A 19,043-nucleotide genomic window follows, 5' to 3' on the forward strand; every position below is an offset into this window, starting at 1 on the left:
TCGGCGAGGGGATCCTCAATCAATGAACAAAATAAAAGAGAATGTTTTGTATGAAAAACGATCAATTCTGTGCATCTATCAACTTGAGTTTAACTCAGTGAAGGTGGACCTCTTCCCACGAGTTGGCAGTCACTGACTTCAAACATTTACATGTTAGCCGACATTGGGAGGATATTTTGGGAGAGTAATTTTCCTTTACGAGTCCTGAAATGACTGCAATCAATTGGAAATACCGACTTTCCACATCAAAAAAATTAAGTAATCGGCCGCATCAAACCCCGCGAAGTGAAAGTTGATGTCCAAGGGCCCTGCTCCCCAGTAAAGATAACGAAAGAGACGGCGAGGGAATGTTGGATCGTAAAAAATGTTTCGCCTTCAAAAGCTGTCATTTACCAAGTAAGGCGAAAATTGATCTTTAAGTTCTATTGGATCATCGCTTTCATCAAGGTCCTAATACGTAGATGTAAACAATCTGCGAATTTAATGGCATTGGAGCATTGACAATGAAATAAAATCCTCAATGATTGTCTTCGATTCCAATAAATACACCAGCACTGAATATATGTACACCTTTACAAATGATAAAATTAGTGAAGGGATTGTAGAGGTCATCTCACTAGTTCTATCGGGAACATATTGAAATATAGTTCAATTCTAAGATCTAAGACTCGAAATGGCATCTTCATGTGTGCCTCAAATGATTTATTACGATAATTACCAACGGCGAAGTCTCAAACAAGAGGAAAGCATATGTATTTGTGAAAACTGAAAATCTTGGACACCATTGCCCAAGCGCTCCATCCGGAGGAAAAAATTAAACGAGTAACGAATCTCACGCTTTACGGGAGTGGCAAAAGAACGGGTATGGAGCAAGTGTGGCAGGGTGAGGGCGTGGTGGGGGAAACCTGCTCATAAGGGAGTGCTATTGGAATACAGATAGCGATTGAGGAACCCGAGAGGGATGAAATGGCAGGAGACAGATACAGTACGCATGTATACCCAATTAAGGTGATCATGGGAACAGGTCGACGGTTAGTCTTGGGAGCCCCAACGGGGGGACAAAAAACGAGACGTCGATTACCTAGCGAGGGTCGTGCCTAGACTTGAAAAGAGAATCGGGAAATTTCCCACGTGTCCACTCCAAAGTGTATGCTTGCTAGGCGTCTTGAGGTTCGTCGAAATGTCCATTTGATCTTCCACCTGTTCCGCGCTAAGGATTACATGACTTTCAATTCAACCAATTTTGGAAAGGCAATTGATGAAGTTCATTAAGGAAACCATTATTACGTGATTGAACGTCTGAGTGAACGATGGACACTTGTAGCAAATGTAGCTCTCATGCCGTTGCAGTGGTTGACATCGCTGTATGAGCTAGTTAAATTATAACGGTTCCCTTTAGATGCTCGGGAGAATTATTATGGCAGCAAATTATGAATTGCGGAAATCGATAACCCACATAGCACAGGAGAGATGAGACGGGGTCACCGACAGATTCGAAGTATACTTTCGTCCCGATATGCAACATTAACAAAATCGAACCCAATCACGCAAATATATTTACTAATAACGATTTAGTCGATCACTGCATAGTGCATATGAGCATGCATGTGTGTTAAGAGTAGAAGTGTTTTTGTATACGAGCTATAGTATAACCGAATACGAAGTAATAGTTGTGCATATTTGGCTGTTGCCCTTACACCCCCTGCCACACACCCTTACGGCGGCTTGTAGGATATAATATAGATCTCGTTACCAACACGGAAAAATAAATGATACAATTGATGGAAATTTTTTTTTAAACAGATTTACATCTAATGGAGTACGACTGCTATCAGTTTAACATACAACTTCACGCCTTTGAGACAAGATTCTAATTAGGATTCAAATAAAATTAGTGAGAGTAGAATGGTGGCTATAACTACTTAATACACCGCATGCCACCGCAAGGGCGTATGTCGGGGTAAATTCTCCCGGTACTCATCCAATAAATCCTAATTTACTGCTAGCTTCTCTAAATATTCTTCGTATATGTTTACCACGCAAGATGAGAGCAGGCGTATCAAGTATTCATCTACATCTACTTAATACCCCGCAAGCCGCCGCAAGGGCGTGTGGTGGGTGGTGTTAGGACACCACCCGTAATTTAGAAAAGAAATAAAAACCGCATGCAAAAACCGTATTTGAATGAGTGATCAAATACTATTTCGGTAGCATTTTTATTTTAGGCGTTCGGAGTACCCTTTGAGCACAGATTCATCATTACACTTGTTCAAGCATCAATCCGATTGCCAAGTATCGCATGTCCTGAACTACAATGATCTTACATTCGTATGTTCCTCCATCCCCTAGACAGAGAATATTTCCGTAAGCGAAGCAACGGCGGTGTCAGATATTAATCGTAGCTTACAATTAACGACGGTAATGATGACTTAAATTTAGAGAAGGAATGAAATGCGACTGATGGCATTTCCTTGTATAACTCCCGATATTACTTCAATTGTACGAGTTAGAGTATTATACTTGATATGATCTATACAACCCGCGATCATTTATAAATATTTTAATACATAAACATAGAGTGCGCAATAGCATAGTGAGAAACATAGAACATGGAGTGGTGTAAACCCAAATACTTGTTGAAATTCACCAAACACGCGGAACAAGCATCCGTTAAGTCAGTCCTCCCTTTTTTCGCATAGCAAATAACTAATTTATCAGTTGAATTTAATCTTTTTTTTGGAATTAAGTCTTCCCCCAGAACGTGTACAAATTTGCACGTTTTTGAAAGTTTTTTAACGAACATTTTCTCCTTTTTCCTTCCTCTCCCATATCCTCCCTTATCAGTGACTTACCACCTGGTGCTTGCACCCCCTGCCACACACCTTCATAGTGGATCGACTTATGTCGATGTCGCAGATGATACGCTTCGCCTCTCATAGGAATTTATAAGAAAATGTAACAAAAAAATGCAATGTTAAAGGACTTCTTCGCCCCAAGGGAAGGAGCAGGGTGACGAAAAGGGGCGAGAATGTGACGAAGGAGGGGGGGCGAGAATGTGACGAAGGAGGGGGGGGCGAGAATGTGACGAAGGAGGGGGGGGCGAGGGCCCTCGCGGGGGCGAAGGGGATAAATGAGTGCGGAAGGGAGAGTGAGGGGGAAACGAGGAGGGATGGGCCGGGGGGACCTCATCCCACAACCCCCTTCCCCACACCACCAACTTCATCACCTCTCCTTTTGCAGAAAATGAGGGCAAGCGACCTTGTCAAGGTCGCCAATCCAGTTTCCTTCCATCTGACCATCAAGCCAACTTAAGACTCTCCATCCATCCCACCCTCCGCTCTTCCTTCGACGCAGCGAAATGTGTTACTGCCGGCTTAGACTATGGCATTCTTGCGGCAGATATTCCTCCTCCCAACCTCACATTCCCATTCGGCCCCTCCCCCGACCTCAAATGAGCAACTCCCCTCGCCAAGTCGCTCAAATCCGCGCTTGGCAGTCAAGGAGGGGATGAATGCAGAAACGAGAAGGACTTTACGTGAAGACTGACAAGGGTCATCTCGGTGATGCATTTGTGGTAGACCATGGGCAATGCTCCCCACAGGTTAAAACCCTGCAAATATGCCATCCTTGTTCTCATAAAATGTTCGCTTTAGGTCAAAAGGGAAAACTAAGTCAAGTTTTTCAAATAAAAATATCGGATCAACTAAGAACAATTAAGCAGTAAATACCTTATCCGTGGTTCGATACAAATCGGGAGTTTTCCGAGAAATAAGTAATCGATACTTTCATTCACGGTGTACAAGGGAGGGCACATTATTTCATCGTTTTTTTTAATTGCTGCAATATCTAGATACTGTCAAGAAAATGTCACTTATCACGTTTTTCAAGACCAATTCAGCGAGCTGGAGGTTTTATAATGCCATTAGTATTGCAAATTTTAATGAATCGGGCGTTGAACCTTCTCAATTTCCCAAATGAGGCCTTTTTCCGTCGGATCTACACACTATGGGTTCGTACTTCGCGGTGTCGTTATGTTTAAACAATGTACAGCTGATGGACGAGAGGACTCTCATGAGAGTGTAAGATATATTTTTTTCAGGGAGTAGGGTTTTAATTTCTGTGGTTTTTATCATCAAACGGAAAATGTTTTGCCAGATAATTTATATATTTCTTAATATACATTATAATATATATTTATTATATATTTAATATATATTTATAATACTGCTGCAACACTAGGCTGTAACTATTAGCATGAACTGGTTAACAAGGATTCAGCGTCGACTATACTGGAGCATTGAAATGCACATCGTGTTTATTTTTATTGCGGTTTTTAATAAGAATAGTACCAAAATTTTGAAAAACGGCCTCGCATGGTATTGGCGTCGTAGGAATCAACACGGAGTTGCACACAAGGGCCGTTGTACAACAAAACAGTAAGGGCACAAACCAAAGATCGGTTTGCCCCACGAAATTTCAAGTAGTTTTAGTTTCCTTCAGTGACTCACCTCCAATGCAGAGAGCGACGAAGGTCCGTGCATGTCGTTTCACCATCGCCGAGTCAAAGAGCGTCTTGTCCTGTACCATTGGAAGCCTCAGCATTAGGTGCGGGATGAAGTCATGAGGGGTGACTGCGGACATGTCCCACTTAAGCTTGGCTAACACCATCAGTTCCCACCTCTACAAAACGTGAGAAAAAAAGGAAAGACCAAATTTAGACACATTTTTCTTGATATGAATCAGGGTTGCTTGCGATTGGAAATTATGAAAGTGTAAAATCCAGTAAAATTCGAAAATAAAATCACTCGGAAATTTCGAAATATAAAACATTAAAATCCCTCGCAACATCGGGATCAATGCGATGGTTCTAAATTCGTTTTCCCAATAGTTTCATGAAAATAAAACAGCGGTTAAGAAAATCTATTCCGCACCCTTCCACAATGGGACCGTTTTTTCCATAAACAAATCTTGTTGACACATAGAGGTCATCCTATCGTGTTACTTTACACAGTTGGTGACATTCGCGAGGGCCACACCCCATGCTTACCATAAGCGCCTCACGAGTGCTGATCCAGTCTGTACTTGCAGCCTGTGCCGTGAGATTGTAATGGTAATAGAAGACACGGAAGTGGAAAATATTTCTCTTAAATGTTATTCAATCATGGTATTTAAACTGTTACACAGAGATACACCCGCTTTCGATCCAGAATTTGTCCAAAAAGCTTCCCCCAGACTGACTTCGGGGCTTTTTTCGCTTGTCTTCCAATCCGAAATACTACATCTTTATCTCATCCTTTCATTCCCCACTAGGGCGTGTCGCATGGGGTTTTAGTCCAATATAATCAGTATGCGTATCCATGCGTTACAGCCATGATCACCATTAATTAATTCCCTTGGACAAAAGAGGCGTACTTAACTAGCGCATTTTTTTCTTATCAAACGACTCGACAGGTAATTCTCGTGTGACACTTTAAAGGAAATATCTCTATTTCCTTAAATAAAAAACATTTCTGCATGGCCTGTCTTATTATGGTGGAGGCCTGTTCTAGAAATGGTTTTGGTTCATATGTTTCCGCATAACAAATAACTAATTCATTAGGTGAATTAACACGTGTATTGAATTAAGTCTTCCTTCAGAATGCATACAAATTTGCACGTAATTTGATAGATTTTAACGAATATTTTTACCTTTTTCCGTCCCCCCCACCTTTTTGGTGGATCGCGGGATTTTTATGTCGATGTATAAATTTTACCGGCCAGGAGAAATAGTAGCCAACTCGTCGACGTTGGGCGTCTTGCTAGTGGAAACACGTCCTGCCATTTTGTTTTCGCTGGAATTGGTGTGCCTGGCCTTTGGCCCGTGGCATTCACACTCGAGGGCGAATTCCCGCTCCGTTGCGGACCCACCGTCTGGTCTCTTGGGAGCGGGTTGGGGTGTGCGTCTCCGGCTTTCCTCTCGGCTCAACTGTTCGCCACGACATTGGAATGAAAAACATTTTCACCTTCACCTCCTCGGGGGGAGGAATACCTCACTTTCCCGCGAGGACGACCGACAGCTTTACTCGGAGAATGTGGGGTGGAGGTGGTTGGTGCGAGAGGTCCCATACCAAAGATTTCCCGGCGCATTTCCCGCGATACGCAGGAGCGGGTTGGGATTAAGACGTTGCCTGGAGGGGCACTCAATGGACAACAGCCCGAATGGGACTGATCACACCTAGAGACCGTCGTCCTGTCATCGGAATCCTTACACAACTAAGGGTGAAACTATGTCATCGTACTCCATGGAAGGAACTCTAGTAGGCGGTGAAACTAAAGGAGCTCGAAATAAAACTTGGAAATCTCGAAACATCATACCGAAGTACCTGGAATGTTGTCCTACCCGTGAGAATTTTTGATTCTTTATTATTTTTTTACAATTCCGCTTTGATGAATATCGTGTTTTAAAGTCAACATGAATTATTTCATAAACCTAAGCTCAGTAGTTGTGCATCTAAATATACTCAATACTCCGTAAGCCCCCGCAAGGGCGTGCGGCGGGGAGAGTTAGGGCACTACCCGTAATTAACATAAAAAACCGGATGCAAAAGCCATAAATTTATACAATTCACAAACAAAACATGGTATGAATTCATGAAAAAACCCTTTCAACCCACACAAACACACTAACTACCGACTAACATACGCATGCACCTACAAATGTAACTGATATCTTTGCAATGTTTAATTTTGTTCCGACTGGTTAATTAAATGTTTTTAATATTTCTAAAGTGACTTCGGTTTCTTACTATTATGATTCCTGATTGTCCGGGGAAAGAACTAGTATTTGTTCAGTGGTATCTATCTCCCTTATTTTCTCTTTGTGGTCTGATCTACCTAAGTAGTGTGGGGCCATTATAATTCCTTAAGTGCCTTTGTTAAACTCGTTTGTTCTGAAATTTTCTTAAAATATTATAAGTATCGCTTGCATCAAGAAATAGTAATAATAATAAGCATTATTTTACCGAGTTAGGGTAGGTTTTTGATGGGCCTCGGCACCAAACATTACTCTACTCGTAAACGCTAACTTTTATGAAACAAAATAACCTTGAACCCTTTCTTCGTACAACTTATTTGATGCGCTTCAGAGGTATACGGGGTATTTGCGTTTTATTGGCGCCGCTCCGCACGCGGTCGGATCACGTGAAGGAATTGAGTTATCTCCAGAAAAATCACACATTAAGTGTTGCACAGACTATTTATCGAAACGAGCTACTGATTTCGGTTCACATCGCCCTTCCTTCCGAAAGTTATGAGGACAAAGCCGACATCTTCGTTCAACCCAAAAAGCTAGATAAACAGTTCTCACAAAGAAATTTCTTGTTCCCACAGCACCCGACAGATAACCAAGAGGTTGCTTTCGCTCCAACAAGTCCCTTCCTTCTGGTTGTCCCACCCGCCCTTCTATATCTGGCCCCTTATCCGAAATTCGGCCACGCGAATTTTCGAGGAACTGGGCGACAAAAAAATCGAGAGAAGAAACCAATTTGCAAACGACAGCTGTGTATGTAATAGGCGTCTGTCGGAGTGATTGGGGAGGAACGGTCTGGATTGCGGCGCCAGCAATAAAATCCTAATATCTACAAGCTACGATGTACAAGCAGTGGAGAGGAAGCGATACACGCCAAGGTTTAAGTGATAAGGCGTCGCACCTGGGGGGCCTGACCCATTCATCCATCCTCAATAGGGAGGATGGTTGATTGGATCAAAACAGGATTCTAAATCAAGCACTGCTTAAGCGAATGGAAATGATTTACGTATCTGTGAGAAAGGAGATAACTAATATTTTAACTGGTATTCCCTGAAATCAACCCTGTTATACCTGTGAGCAGGGGTTAATATTTTTGGACAACTCGTCAGTTTCTCGTAGATATTTCCGTGCCCTTCAATTAATCTTTTACAGCGTAGATTTTACAGGTGCATAGGAGATCACATAAAGCGTGGTTTCCCCATGCCCAACGTCTCAGTAATGAATCTCAGGGTACAATTAGATGAAGATTCCGTTGAATTTCTCGATTTTGTTACTTAATTGTGTAGCGTAAAATAAATTAATTCTAATTATTTTCCAAGCGGGTTTTTATGCCCACCATGGTTTCAAAAGTTAAATTTACACAAGTGCAGTAAGCTTCCGAAAGGGCATATGGCGGGAGGAAGTTAAGGTACTAGCAATCTATGCATAAATGTGCACTTCTGCATTAATATATTATACTTGGGGATTGCATGGACACATTTACATGCCCACCTATTTTATGCACTAATCGGTGTACTCGATAAAGCTTTAAATACTTCATTTTGAAAAAAAATAAGGAAGCTCATTTTTGATTTAACGATCTTCCATTGTGTGCTTGACTCTACCAAGTCGTATAATTTCAAAGGTTTAGAAATAATAGTCGTTAACTGTTTCTCTTAGAGTTCGGCATCAAAATTGTCCCAGAGTCGAATCCCTCACAAATTCCCGTAGCCCTGTGAATTATATGAAATCACCCGTTGTCAATGCATTCTGTCATTACCTAAGGCTACGAGGCGCCACTACTATAGACGTTGGCATAACTGGGCGGAACTGCAGCTAACATCAAGTAACGTAAGCATAAATAACTACGGCGAAGACCCAATTAGTGTAGTGTACCGGCCCACAACACTAATGTCGAATGCTCGAATCCCTAGCACAGGCATGGGTTAAAGGTTCGTCACTGAGATTATATGGTGTGCCATAACCTTGGAAAACCCGAAAGGGTAAATTTAACTAGTAACGTATGTGTTTGTGTACGTATAAATAAATATATATATACGTAAATATATATATATATATATATTATAAATATTTATACATAAATATTTATATTTAAAAAATTTATATATATAAATATATATATATATATATATATATATATATATAAGGGCCGAAAGCTCGAACAATTTACCGTGTAAGTGTTCTTTTATATGTGTCTATTCTTTTCTATTTGTGTTATGTTGTGTCAGCCCATTATATATATATATATATATATATATATATATATATATATATATATATATATATATATATATTTATATTTATATATATATTTATATATATTTATTTATTTATATTTATATATACTATATGTATACCTGTATATGGTACCATAAAAGCCACCGCTAGGATGTGTGGCAGGGGGTGGTTACACACCAGACCACTTGTGACACAAAATACTTTCCTTCCTAGCACGGTCGGTCAAGATTCGAATAAGTAATATTCGAAAAATAACATTCATTTGCTAATATTAAATTAGAAAAACCAGGATCTAATTGCCAAATTAAGAATTATATTCCCCTTATTCTTAAAACAGTAACTTCCGGTCCAAAACTGATCTGTGTAATCTTCTACATCTATATCTACATAATCTTTCGGCGTTTTGGACGAGTAAGTAACGTAAGTACGAGTAAGTAACGTAAGTACGAGTAAGTCACGTAACGGACGAGTAAGTAACGAGTAAGCACATACAAAAATGAAAATGTGTTAGTTTTTAGGTTTTGGAACCTGACATTCCTGCTATTCTGCCTTAATTTTGGCACCTCGTTGTCCTCGGGAACTCCCAAGGACCATTGCGGTAAAGCTACTCCAGACTTCCGTGTGGAAGTCGAGGTTTATCTCTCTACCAATTATGAATATCCCGGTAAGCTGTTCTCTAGTGCAACACCAGTCAATTCTCGGCGCGGTGTATAAATCTAGGACTAAAGGGATATATTATTACGCGGAGTCTACTGGTCCTCTGGACTAGAAATGGCGAAATACACGGCGAGAGAGAGAGACAGTCGGAGTCTCTATTCGGAGTGCAAAACGCAGCCGAATGGAATCGATGCGCGATCGCTTTATTTTTAAGGTCGAAGGGGCAAAAACACTGACGCGCAAAATCCGGACCCCGGAGGAGTGATCTTGCTGTCGCACGGGGTCTAATCCTCCGCCCTTCCCCTGGGAACGTCCATCCGTCTCGGAAGGGCAGCCGATGGCATTCCTCAACCGCCGCCGTCGCTGGAAGCGAGAGCACTGTTGCTGCTAAATCCACGTCCGCCAATCTAGACGTGTGTGGAGCGTTCCCAAGCCCCCCCCCCTCCACTCCCCTATTCCCCCCCCTCCCGTCACCCCCCCCTCTCCCCGCAATCGGCTCCCACAGAACATCTTAACTCTCTCCTCTCATGAATTGAAACGGTCGTTCACTCCGACGGATGACGTCACCGCGGCATTGACTGGAGGACTTTTGAGGGGCGCCAAAGACGACATGTATATACGACGAAGCAAGCAGGCTGCGGGTGGGGAGGGCGGGAGGAGAAACGGGGGGGATGAGAAGGAAAAGGATGTGAGGAGCGAGGGGGTGGGGGGGGTTGGTAAATGAGTGTACAAGTGGCAGGGAAGAGCACTGGGGGAGGAGGGTGAAGGTGATGGACCGCTCGGTTGGGGGGGATCGGCCATACCCTCTCCGCCAGACACGCACAGTAATATATACATATACGCAGACTTGGAGAGGTTAACCGTTACAGTTAACTCACTTAAATCCAATACTTACTTTCAACTGAGTTAAAGGTTCTGGCCCGGTAAAATTATAGGTTAAATTGGAATTAACTTTTTTTAAATTAGTTCTCATTTTAATCCAACGGGGATATGTTTACTTCCGTGAAAGAGAGTGAAAAATAGTGTCCTTTTCTCAAATAACAAATGAATCATTATTATATTGATACATCATTACATTTCTCTGAATAAGACGAAGAGCCCTGTAAGTAGTCTGTTTATTCTTTCTCTCTATCCCTTAGCCTCAAATTTGGACCAAGTTAAAATTCTGTGGTGAAATCCACGAAAGCTCTTCTCGGTCTAAACTCGCGTTTCTCCTCAACCCCCGGCGGGGCGTGAAGGTCGTCCACATTGGACATTTAGTCTCCATTATAATTAACGCCCTTGATCACGGAAAGGAAGGATTCTCGGCCATTCGTCCCGAGCGATCCAAGTATTTGGCATTGCCAGCACGATCGTGACGTCAAGCGGCACTTAACATGCATGAATGTATACTAATTTTGAATTTTGGGTGCTGGTGTCACAGTTTCTAAGGATGAGGAATGCGTGCGGGCAGTTTAATTCAATCGGCAATGTCGGAAGGACACATGACGTTTTGAAAAAATTATCACAGACTTATCAAGTACACGAGTTATGATCTTCCCCCACTCCTCTTTAAATTTCGACAATCGCCCTAAAGCACGTAAAATGTGATAAAATTCGCTATTTTTAAAAGAATAATCATTCTTATTTTATCTTATTAGTATAACGCAAAAATTGAAAATTTAGGATGTCATGACAAATGGTTCTAGGTAATTGCACTTAAGTGAAAGTGGTAAGGCTCGTAAAACATATTCGTAATATATGCACAAATATTTTACCAGTTTCATCTTATAAGAGCTAATTTTCTCAACAATCTCTTTCGGCCTCGGTTTATGCTTAGTTCAATATGAATGCCCACCGTACGTGGAAGCGTTACATAACGGTTACTTCAACAGTCATCCTGGAATAAAATTGCTTGCAAACGACACCGTTCCCGGCTATAGCTGGTGGCATTTTTTCCCCACAATTTATGGTATAAAAAACACTGAAAATATTTAGTTCTGCACCTCTGAGGAGAAGCGTCACGGGTCTGGACGCCCCCCAACCTCGTTCGATTCGACGGGTCCTCTCCCTGGGCCTCCTCCCCCGACCTCTGACGGCGTATGTCTTGTCTGAACTGCCCCACTGTTTTTTTCTGCATTATTAAAAGGGGAAATATTTTTTTTAGCGTCAGTGCGAGAATCCCCACTGTCCGCTACCTCACCCACGCACGTTCAGTAAACAGGGAAGACTTGTCTGGTCCGTATACGAAGCACAAGAAGAGCAACATCACAGATTTTACATATACAAGTATTTTGGGGTTGAAAAACGCAGGAAAAAGGAATCATCTCTCAGCAATACGCCTGCTGTCTTACGATACTTAAAATAGTGGATTAACTCCAAAACTCCTCCCTCACTCAAAGTGTTCCTTTAACGTTTGAAATCAATATGAAAATATTTCCCCCGTGTCTTAGGTGAATATATTTTTATTCGAGAACATATTCACATTTAGTGTTAATAAAAACACGAACGTTTGTTCGGCGTTCCCGTCGTGTTCTTCGGGTCAAGAATGCGACTGGAACGCCGACGAACTTGTCATGTGTTTATTAAGATTATACGCGGATGAATCCCCGATAAAAAAATAAATTCAGTCATTAATTCGTTTTTTTAACCAAGGACTAACCTTCCATTATTGTAACGGATCCCAACAGGATTACATTTCAAGGCGATTAGCGGCAATATTACCGCAATCTCGAAACGTTCGTAATTTTACGTACGTTGACTCCTTAGTTCTGATGGGAATTCCTTCCATCAGTTTCCAGCTAAACCCACATGGCAGATAGCCTGGTGACGGTACTTTATTCCTCTGTAACGTGGGAATTAAGAATCTGTGGGTCGATGCGTGATCTTAGTTGGATAACAGAGGCAAAAAGTAATACTTTTCCCTTTTCAAACTGGCTCACCGCGACGACTAAGTGACCTCAGAGTTTTCGATTTCGCAAACATCTTACGTCCGTATTAATCAAAACTTTCCGTCCCACATGCCACGAAGCTCTTACATAACGTTTCCACTTCACCACACAAAATCAAAAGATCCGAAAACATAAGGACCCCCCTAGGTGAGGCAACGGCTGAGAAAATGTTGCGAAATAAGTGGCTCAGCTGTGTATTTTCTCACCTGTCACTCGACTCTTTGACCAGTTAAAAGAAAAAGCCTGTGCCGCCGAGAAGCATCAGAGCGCAGTCGGATACGGGTCGTGCGAGTTGACTCGTGTGTGTTAAATTATTGTATTTTCCGAACCAGTTGCATTTTATTGTCTTCGTTGAAATTTTTGAGAGCGATGTATATTCATTGCGAACTTAAGTCTATGAAATCGTTTGTACTATCGCGTCCTAGAGAGTTTACAAAGGATTGGTTTTTCGGTAGGTTTTTCAGCTTTCAGATCTCTGGAGCGACATCTCACAAATTAGGGAACTTTGCAGTATAAATTCTGTAATAAAATGAAATTAATCTTTCCGTACTTTGATTCTGCACTTGCAATGTCCATCCGGAATAGAAAATTGGAAATTACCTATTGTGTCTGTTTGTACGCATTTTCAGTGAAACCATTGTTCTTGGTCCATTTCGGTGTAGTTGTCGCATATATCGATGGCCACGTTATGCTCTTTGCCATGTGCATGCAAGGAAAACAGTCTTGCCAAGAATAAAGATGAGCCAAGCATATGTTATTTAACAATTAGATCACAACCGACCACAGCTTGGTGCAATAGTTGGGGAACCATTGGAGGTCTGAGCGTGTCGCAACAATGCGACGCAGGAGTGAAGGGGGGGGGGGAGCCAGATGGCAAGGCGGAGGGGGTCGGTGTTCCCTCTCTCTGCCTTCGACGAGAAGAATAGCTCTCCAAACGACCCCGTTCGCATTTGGCAATCTAACGACTATTTTCTGGCTTTTAGGCATCTTAATCAATAAACACGTACGTGGCCCAAACCTATATTATCCCTTGGTGTCATGAACAACTGATTCACGATCCTTTACTATGACTTCTGTGAAAAGTCCGAAAAACCTTATTGGTATGTTCGGTGAATTAACCCGTTTTGAATTGGATTTTCCTCTAGCAGGTATTAAAGTTTGCATGTTTTTTTGATAAGTTATTAAACGAATAATTTCCCCTTTCCCCTTCCTCGCCCGTATCCTACCTCATCACTCACCCTTCTCACCTGGTGCTTACATCCCCTGCCAAGCACCTTTGTGGTGGATCGCGGGGTATTTATGTCGATGCCGAACCGGGGTGACGTAGGAGGTGTGCCGGAGGGGGGGGGTGGGCGTAACAATTTTGGTTTTAAGCCTCGTTCCCAGAGTAAATGGCCGATTAAAGAAATTGGATAATTCGGGCATTAACTATTAATCTCGGTTACTCCAGCTGGATCCATCAATAAAAAAAAATCGCGACACCTACGGAGGGAAAGGCCTTCCATATTGGGCAGCGACAGATGACACACGCCCGTGGTAAGAGATGGGCCGCGGGGAGAGGGAGGGGTGCGCTGGTGCACTTTGGGGAGGGGTGATTTCTTGTCGAGAGAGGAAGAAGGGCCCCCTTTTAGGAGGAAGGGTTAGAGAGGAGATTCTCTCTCTCACTCCTCCAGCTTGTTTCGTCGCTGTTGCCGTGTCGTGTGGAAAGGGAGATGGGGTGAGGGTCAAAATACTTACGAGAGAATCAAAGACTAGAATGTCGCAATTATTTTGCAGCTGACGAAACGTTGCTATTGACAAAAAAAGGTGCAAGTGATTCAGCTTGAATGACGATGGATGCTACAACTATTGTAACTTGATCAGAGGAATGAGAGAATGAAAGGGAAAGGTCCCACAATAGGGTTCTATCGGCGGGCTACTTCTCGCGAATCAGAAATATTGCCTCCCTAAGATTTTCTGGATTTCTGATTGCAACCAATGATTTCTAATTACGCAGGCCACCAGTCATGCATAAAAGAAGAAGAAGCCATGCAAGAGTAATGGCGAAGACTTAGCCCGCAAAGTGGCAACACTTGGCTTGTCGAGAAAGAAGAACGCTGCGTCAAAGTCAGCGTTAATTTTCAGAGATACCGCTTACGAGGCTCCGTGTGGAAAAAGAACGAAGTTCAAGGTGTCTTTTAGATTGGATCATCTACCTCCGCAAGGATGCAATGCGCATTATTCGAAGTGGAGAGCAACATCACACACAGCTGGAGATCCAGGGCTCCGCATTACAGTGAAACTAAAAATCCTCATCACACAACATGATTTAACGTAACTATTACGACTTTCGGAAACAGAGCTAAAGTCGTAAGGCAAATATAATAAACAAAATTATACATCAAAGATCCTCGCAACTTACGACAGATACGGATACATCCTAAGGTGGCTCTTCACACCCGAGGCTACTCGTAATTACCACTACATAATAATTTTTATCATACATTTTGTAAATGGCAAATGTACAAAATCAGACCAAGGTAGAAAACATTCAAATATGCATGGGTTAGAAATTGGAATGAAATGCATGATAAGGGATGACATCTGAGGAAGGAGTAATCTTAATTGCAATGGTGAAAAAATAAAAAGTGATTTTCAAATATGTAATTTGTACCTTGTCGTTCGCAACTTTGGAATTTGATATGAAATAATCTCAAAATAATGAAAAAAAGCATGATCTCGTGACTTAACACGTGAGTTTAAACGGCTTGCACGAAGTAACGAATCTCCGCTCGGGATATTTAAGTTTATTATTATTTTTCGCTCTTAAGTTCCTCAATGGAGTGTTAAGGGAAGAAACATTTTCTGGAAATAAGACTTCGGGACCAGAGTGCAAAAAAGAATTTGCCAACCGCCGCGTAACTAAAAAGAGAAGGAAACAATAGCTTCAAAAACGAAAGCGATCTCTGCAACGACAGGAAGCGAATAACAAAAGATAAAGCACGTGTGGAAGTTACGAATGACGTTTTTCGAATAGAGAGCACACAGTGTGTCCTTGTAGACGAGAGCGGATATTCTCGCAACTAGCGGGAGTCGCCGCACAAGGCCAGCTCCTGGTTTCATTTGAAAAGATTCGGCGCAGTCTGCATTCTGACAAAAAAAAGGGGGAAACGGGATTGAGAAGGCAGGAACGAAGGCAAACTGGCAAGGGCAGAAGGGTTGCAACTTCTACACAATCAACCGTAACTTAATATCGATCGGTTCGAGGAACCTGATTTTAAGTATGGCCGACGGCTGGCAAGAAACTATTACTGGATGTAGTGAAGTAAAACAGAATCCTACATCTTTCATTTAAAAATTATCAAGATCCTCACTCATGTGGAACAATTTGGAATTATTATAAGACGCGCGAATGTTTTAACATACAGATTACGACCGTAGCGCAACCCAACAGTTTAACGCGCATGGCTAATGTTTCAATCATAACTGCTACTAAACCCTCATCACGACATGGAAATAAGAGCATTCAAATTAATGGTCAGAAGACTTTGTTCAAAGAGTGTAACATAAATAAACATCTTCTCTACCTTTCTTACTGGTGAATGCAGACATTGCTGGCTCGCTGTTAAAAGCAACTAATTGAAAACGAAGTGAACACGAGCCACAATATTGACAACAATTTTGCCAAAATTTCATTAAAATCATTTTTTTTATAGAATAAGCTTGTTTGATGCTTTTGATTAATGAAATGTTCTGCGTAACATCATTTTCTCAACATTAACTCATAGAATATAGAAACTATAACTATTCCTTTTCAATTGAGCAACTATGTAGTGTATCGTTCCCTTAAATTTAAAGGTTTAAACCAACTTGGTGAAATTTATTAATGCACTGTCTCCACTATGATAGATCAATCATTTGTTTGCTCTGCTCAATGATATTTTTAATGAAAAATATATTGTAGCAGTGACAGGATGCCAAACTTGACAGCGTCATAACCAGAAAACTGACGTACGATATCATACAACGCTCATGTAGGCAAATGCCTAGGATGTGTAACCAGTGTAATAAAACGACGATGCAATATATTTTACAATCTCCCATTTGCAGGCCGGTGAAATTAATTGATTCACCATTAAGACATCGTAAATCGAAACTTCCACCTATATAATGCTTTCTTCCTTTCTCCAAAACTCAAAGTCGATGTGAAATATTTAACATGGATCAATAAAAATTCCGCGCCGAGAACGACCCCCGCATCGCTTCATCACTCGAGCATGAGAATGTTGCGTGCCCACCACCGGGGACGCTGAGAGAAGTCCAACCTGTTGAGCTCGCGACGGAAAGTAGGGGGGGGGGGCTCTTCAAAGACCAACCGCAACTTCCCAAGATCCTTCCACTCACGGAGTAGATTTTCTGCTCAAAACGATAAAAATATTTAACGACTCCTCGACATTTCGACAGAGCCGATAATTGCCCCGAGGCAGCGGAGGAATTAACACTTTCAACAAATCCGAAGACCCATAATCCCACGGACAATGGCGACCGCGTGAAGGCAGGAAAGCAGCGGGGAAATCTAGGAAAGTTCGAAAATCGGAATGAATAGGACTTTTTTTTTCATCCTTCAGTTAGAGTGAGGAGAGCGTCCAGAAAAACCTTGCCAATCCAATATCCCTCCCCCTTCTTCCCGAAAGGAGAGGGGAGTGATTCCGAGCGCTCGGAGGGGCAGGATACAGAGAGGAGCGGTGCTCGGGAGGGAGGGGAGGGTGGGTGGGTGGGGCCTTTCATGTGAGGTGGACGATGGGTGGCCATGGCTGGGGGCCCCGCCGCCGTCGAGAAGTGGTGGTGATATGAGCAGATCTTTTCATTTTACTCGTCGAGGTCACCCCGATCCTGCCGTGAAAATTGGAGTCAGCGTTGCCAACTGCGCGGGGATAACGATTGGTATTTTGTCAGATAACATAGAACAATATCTGAGGCAAAACGGCCTGTGAGTTGCACGAGGCCAGGAGTGCTATTCCCTCTCAATTTTCTGATCAAATTATAATACGTCACAAGACTGGTCATCCGTTTCCCCAAAGTAACTTTTCCCCTCCGTTTCTTCAGTGAAAAGTGAATAAAAGAAGAGAAAGTAAAGCAAAGGGTGAACAGTCATTGATTAATTTGACGTGTTTCAGGCACCTTACCGATTCCGTGCCGTTCACAATGTCGTGCGTTGTGACAAATAGAATTCCAGAACTCGCCATATCCACCCTTCTCCGACTGTGTGGATAATGATTCCTTTTGGTCCATCAGAGTGTGTGGTTTACATACAATGAAACGGATGATCACCTATAAAACATGATATATATCTTCCTCTGACGGAAGACAAAAATATTGGCATGGAATACGAAACCTCTCCATGCATTCAAAGGTACCCAAAGGAAATTTCTGCTTTCTTCCTTACAAGAACCTTTTTTCTACCCTTGTTGTAGTTTAACGTGTGCTTGCCGGCCTTAACACTTCTAATAACAGGGAAGTAGAGTTACTCTCCGTACGAGATTAGCCCCATAGAGTTTATGGTTAATTTCCTCCGCACCACGTTCAAGTGCCCGGTGGCAAAACACTTAAGTGTTGTTCCAACCCATTAATCAACCCTAATGTTAGTTTGATAGGTGAGGGTAGAGTTCATCTCGCAGCCCTCGAGTATAATTCCCACATGAGTTAGGGGGGTAGTTCCTTTTCCTGAGTCGCGTATGTGTAGATCATTACAACTTGAAACAATCACATGGCAACAACATCTGTGTAGTCGAAATGATTAAGTAGTTTCGTTCTATTAGGCAGGAGAAAACCGATAGAGAAGGCTTTGAAGATCGGATATTTTAGCGGATATTCTTGTTTTGAGTTAGTCCATAGATTTCTGCCACTGAAACTCATCAGAAAGCATACGCACCAATCTAATAGGTACAACGCATAGACGTATAGGTACCCACTCGGTATAGGGAGAAGTTTTATCATTTCAATGTGACATCCAAAAAATGCAATTTAAAAGCAAACTATTTATATCAGTAAGAAGTAACTCGATGCGGAATCGTATATGTACATACAATTTTTTATGCGTTGACACGGTGACAACCATTTAATCCAATTGGACATCATATATAATTCCTTCACTAATGCATCGAAGCCTGTTGAAAAGCCACCCAAGTACGATTTTGGTTCAGTACTGTCCCAAAGATGTGTGCCCACTCCATAAGACAAAACAGCGGAAGCGGTCTGGTATAGCAAAAAATCGCCTTAAGAGACGAAACCCAACTTTCTGGCAATATAACTAGTTCGTGTATCTTAATTCTCAGATCAAAATGAATTTCCTCCACAAAAAATTTCCACACAACTAATGTCACGACGCAATTACCATTCAAATTTTTACATCGCTAAATAAAGAAGGTTGCACGTCACTTAATTTAGCTGCG

General features: G+C 42.0%; 1 protein-coding gene across 1 annotated transcript in view; it reads right to left on the bottom strand.

The window, feature by feature from the left end:
• Nucleotides 1–19,043, bottom strand: part of CycD (cyclin D) — a 61,931-nt gene that overhangs the window by 12,374 nt on the left and 30,514 nt on the right. Inside the window, exon 3 of the mRNA XM_071596912.1 lies at nt 4,509–4,680. Within this exon, the coding sequence (XP_071453013.1) occupies nt 4,509–4,680 (172 nt within the window). The remainder of the gene's footprint in view (nt 1–4,508; nt 4,681–19,043) is intronic.

The sequence above is a fragment of the Hetaerina americana genome, unplaced genomic scaffold (genome assembly GCF_022747635.1).
Source record: "Hetaerina americana unplaced genomic scaffold, ioHetAmer1.1.p SCAF_8, whole genome shotgun sequence".
Lineage (NCBI taxonomy): Eukaryota > Metazoa > Arthropoda > Insecta > Odonata > Calopterygidae > Hetaerina > Hetaerina americana.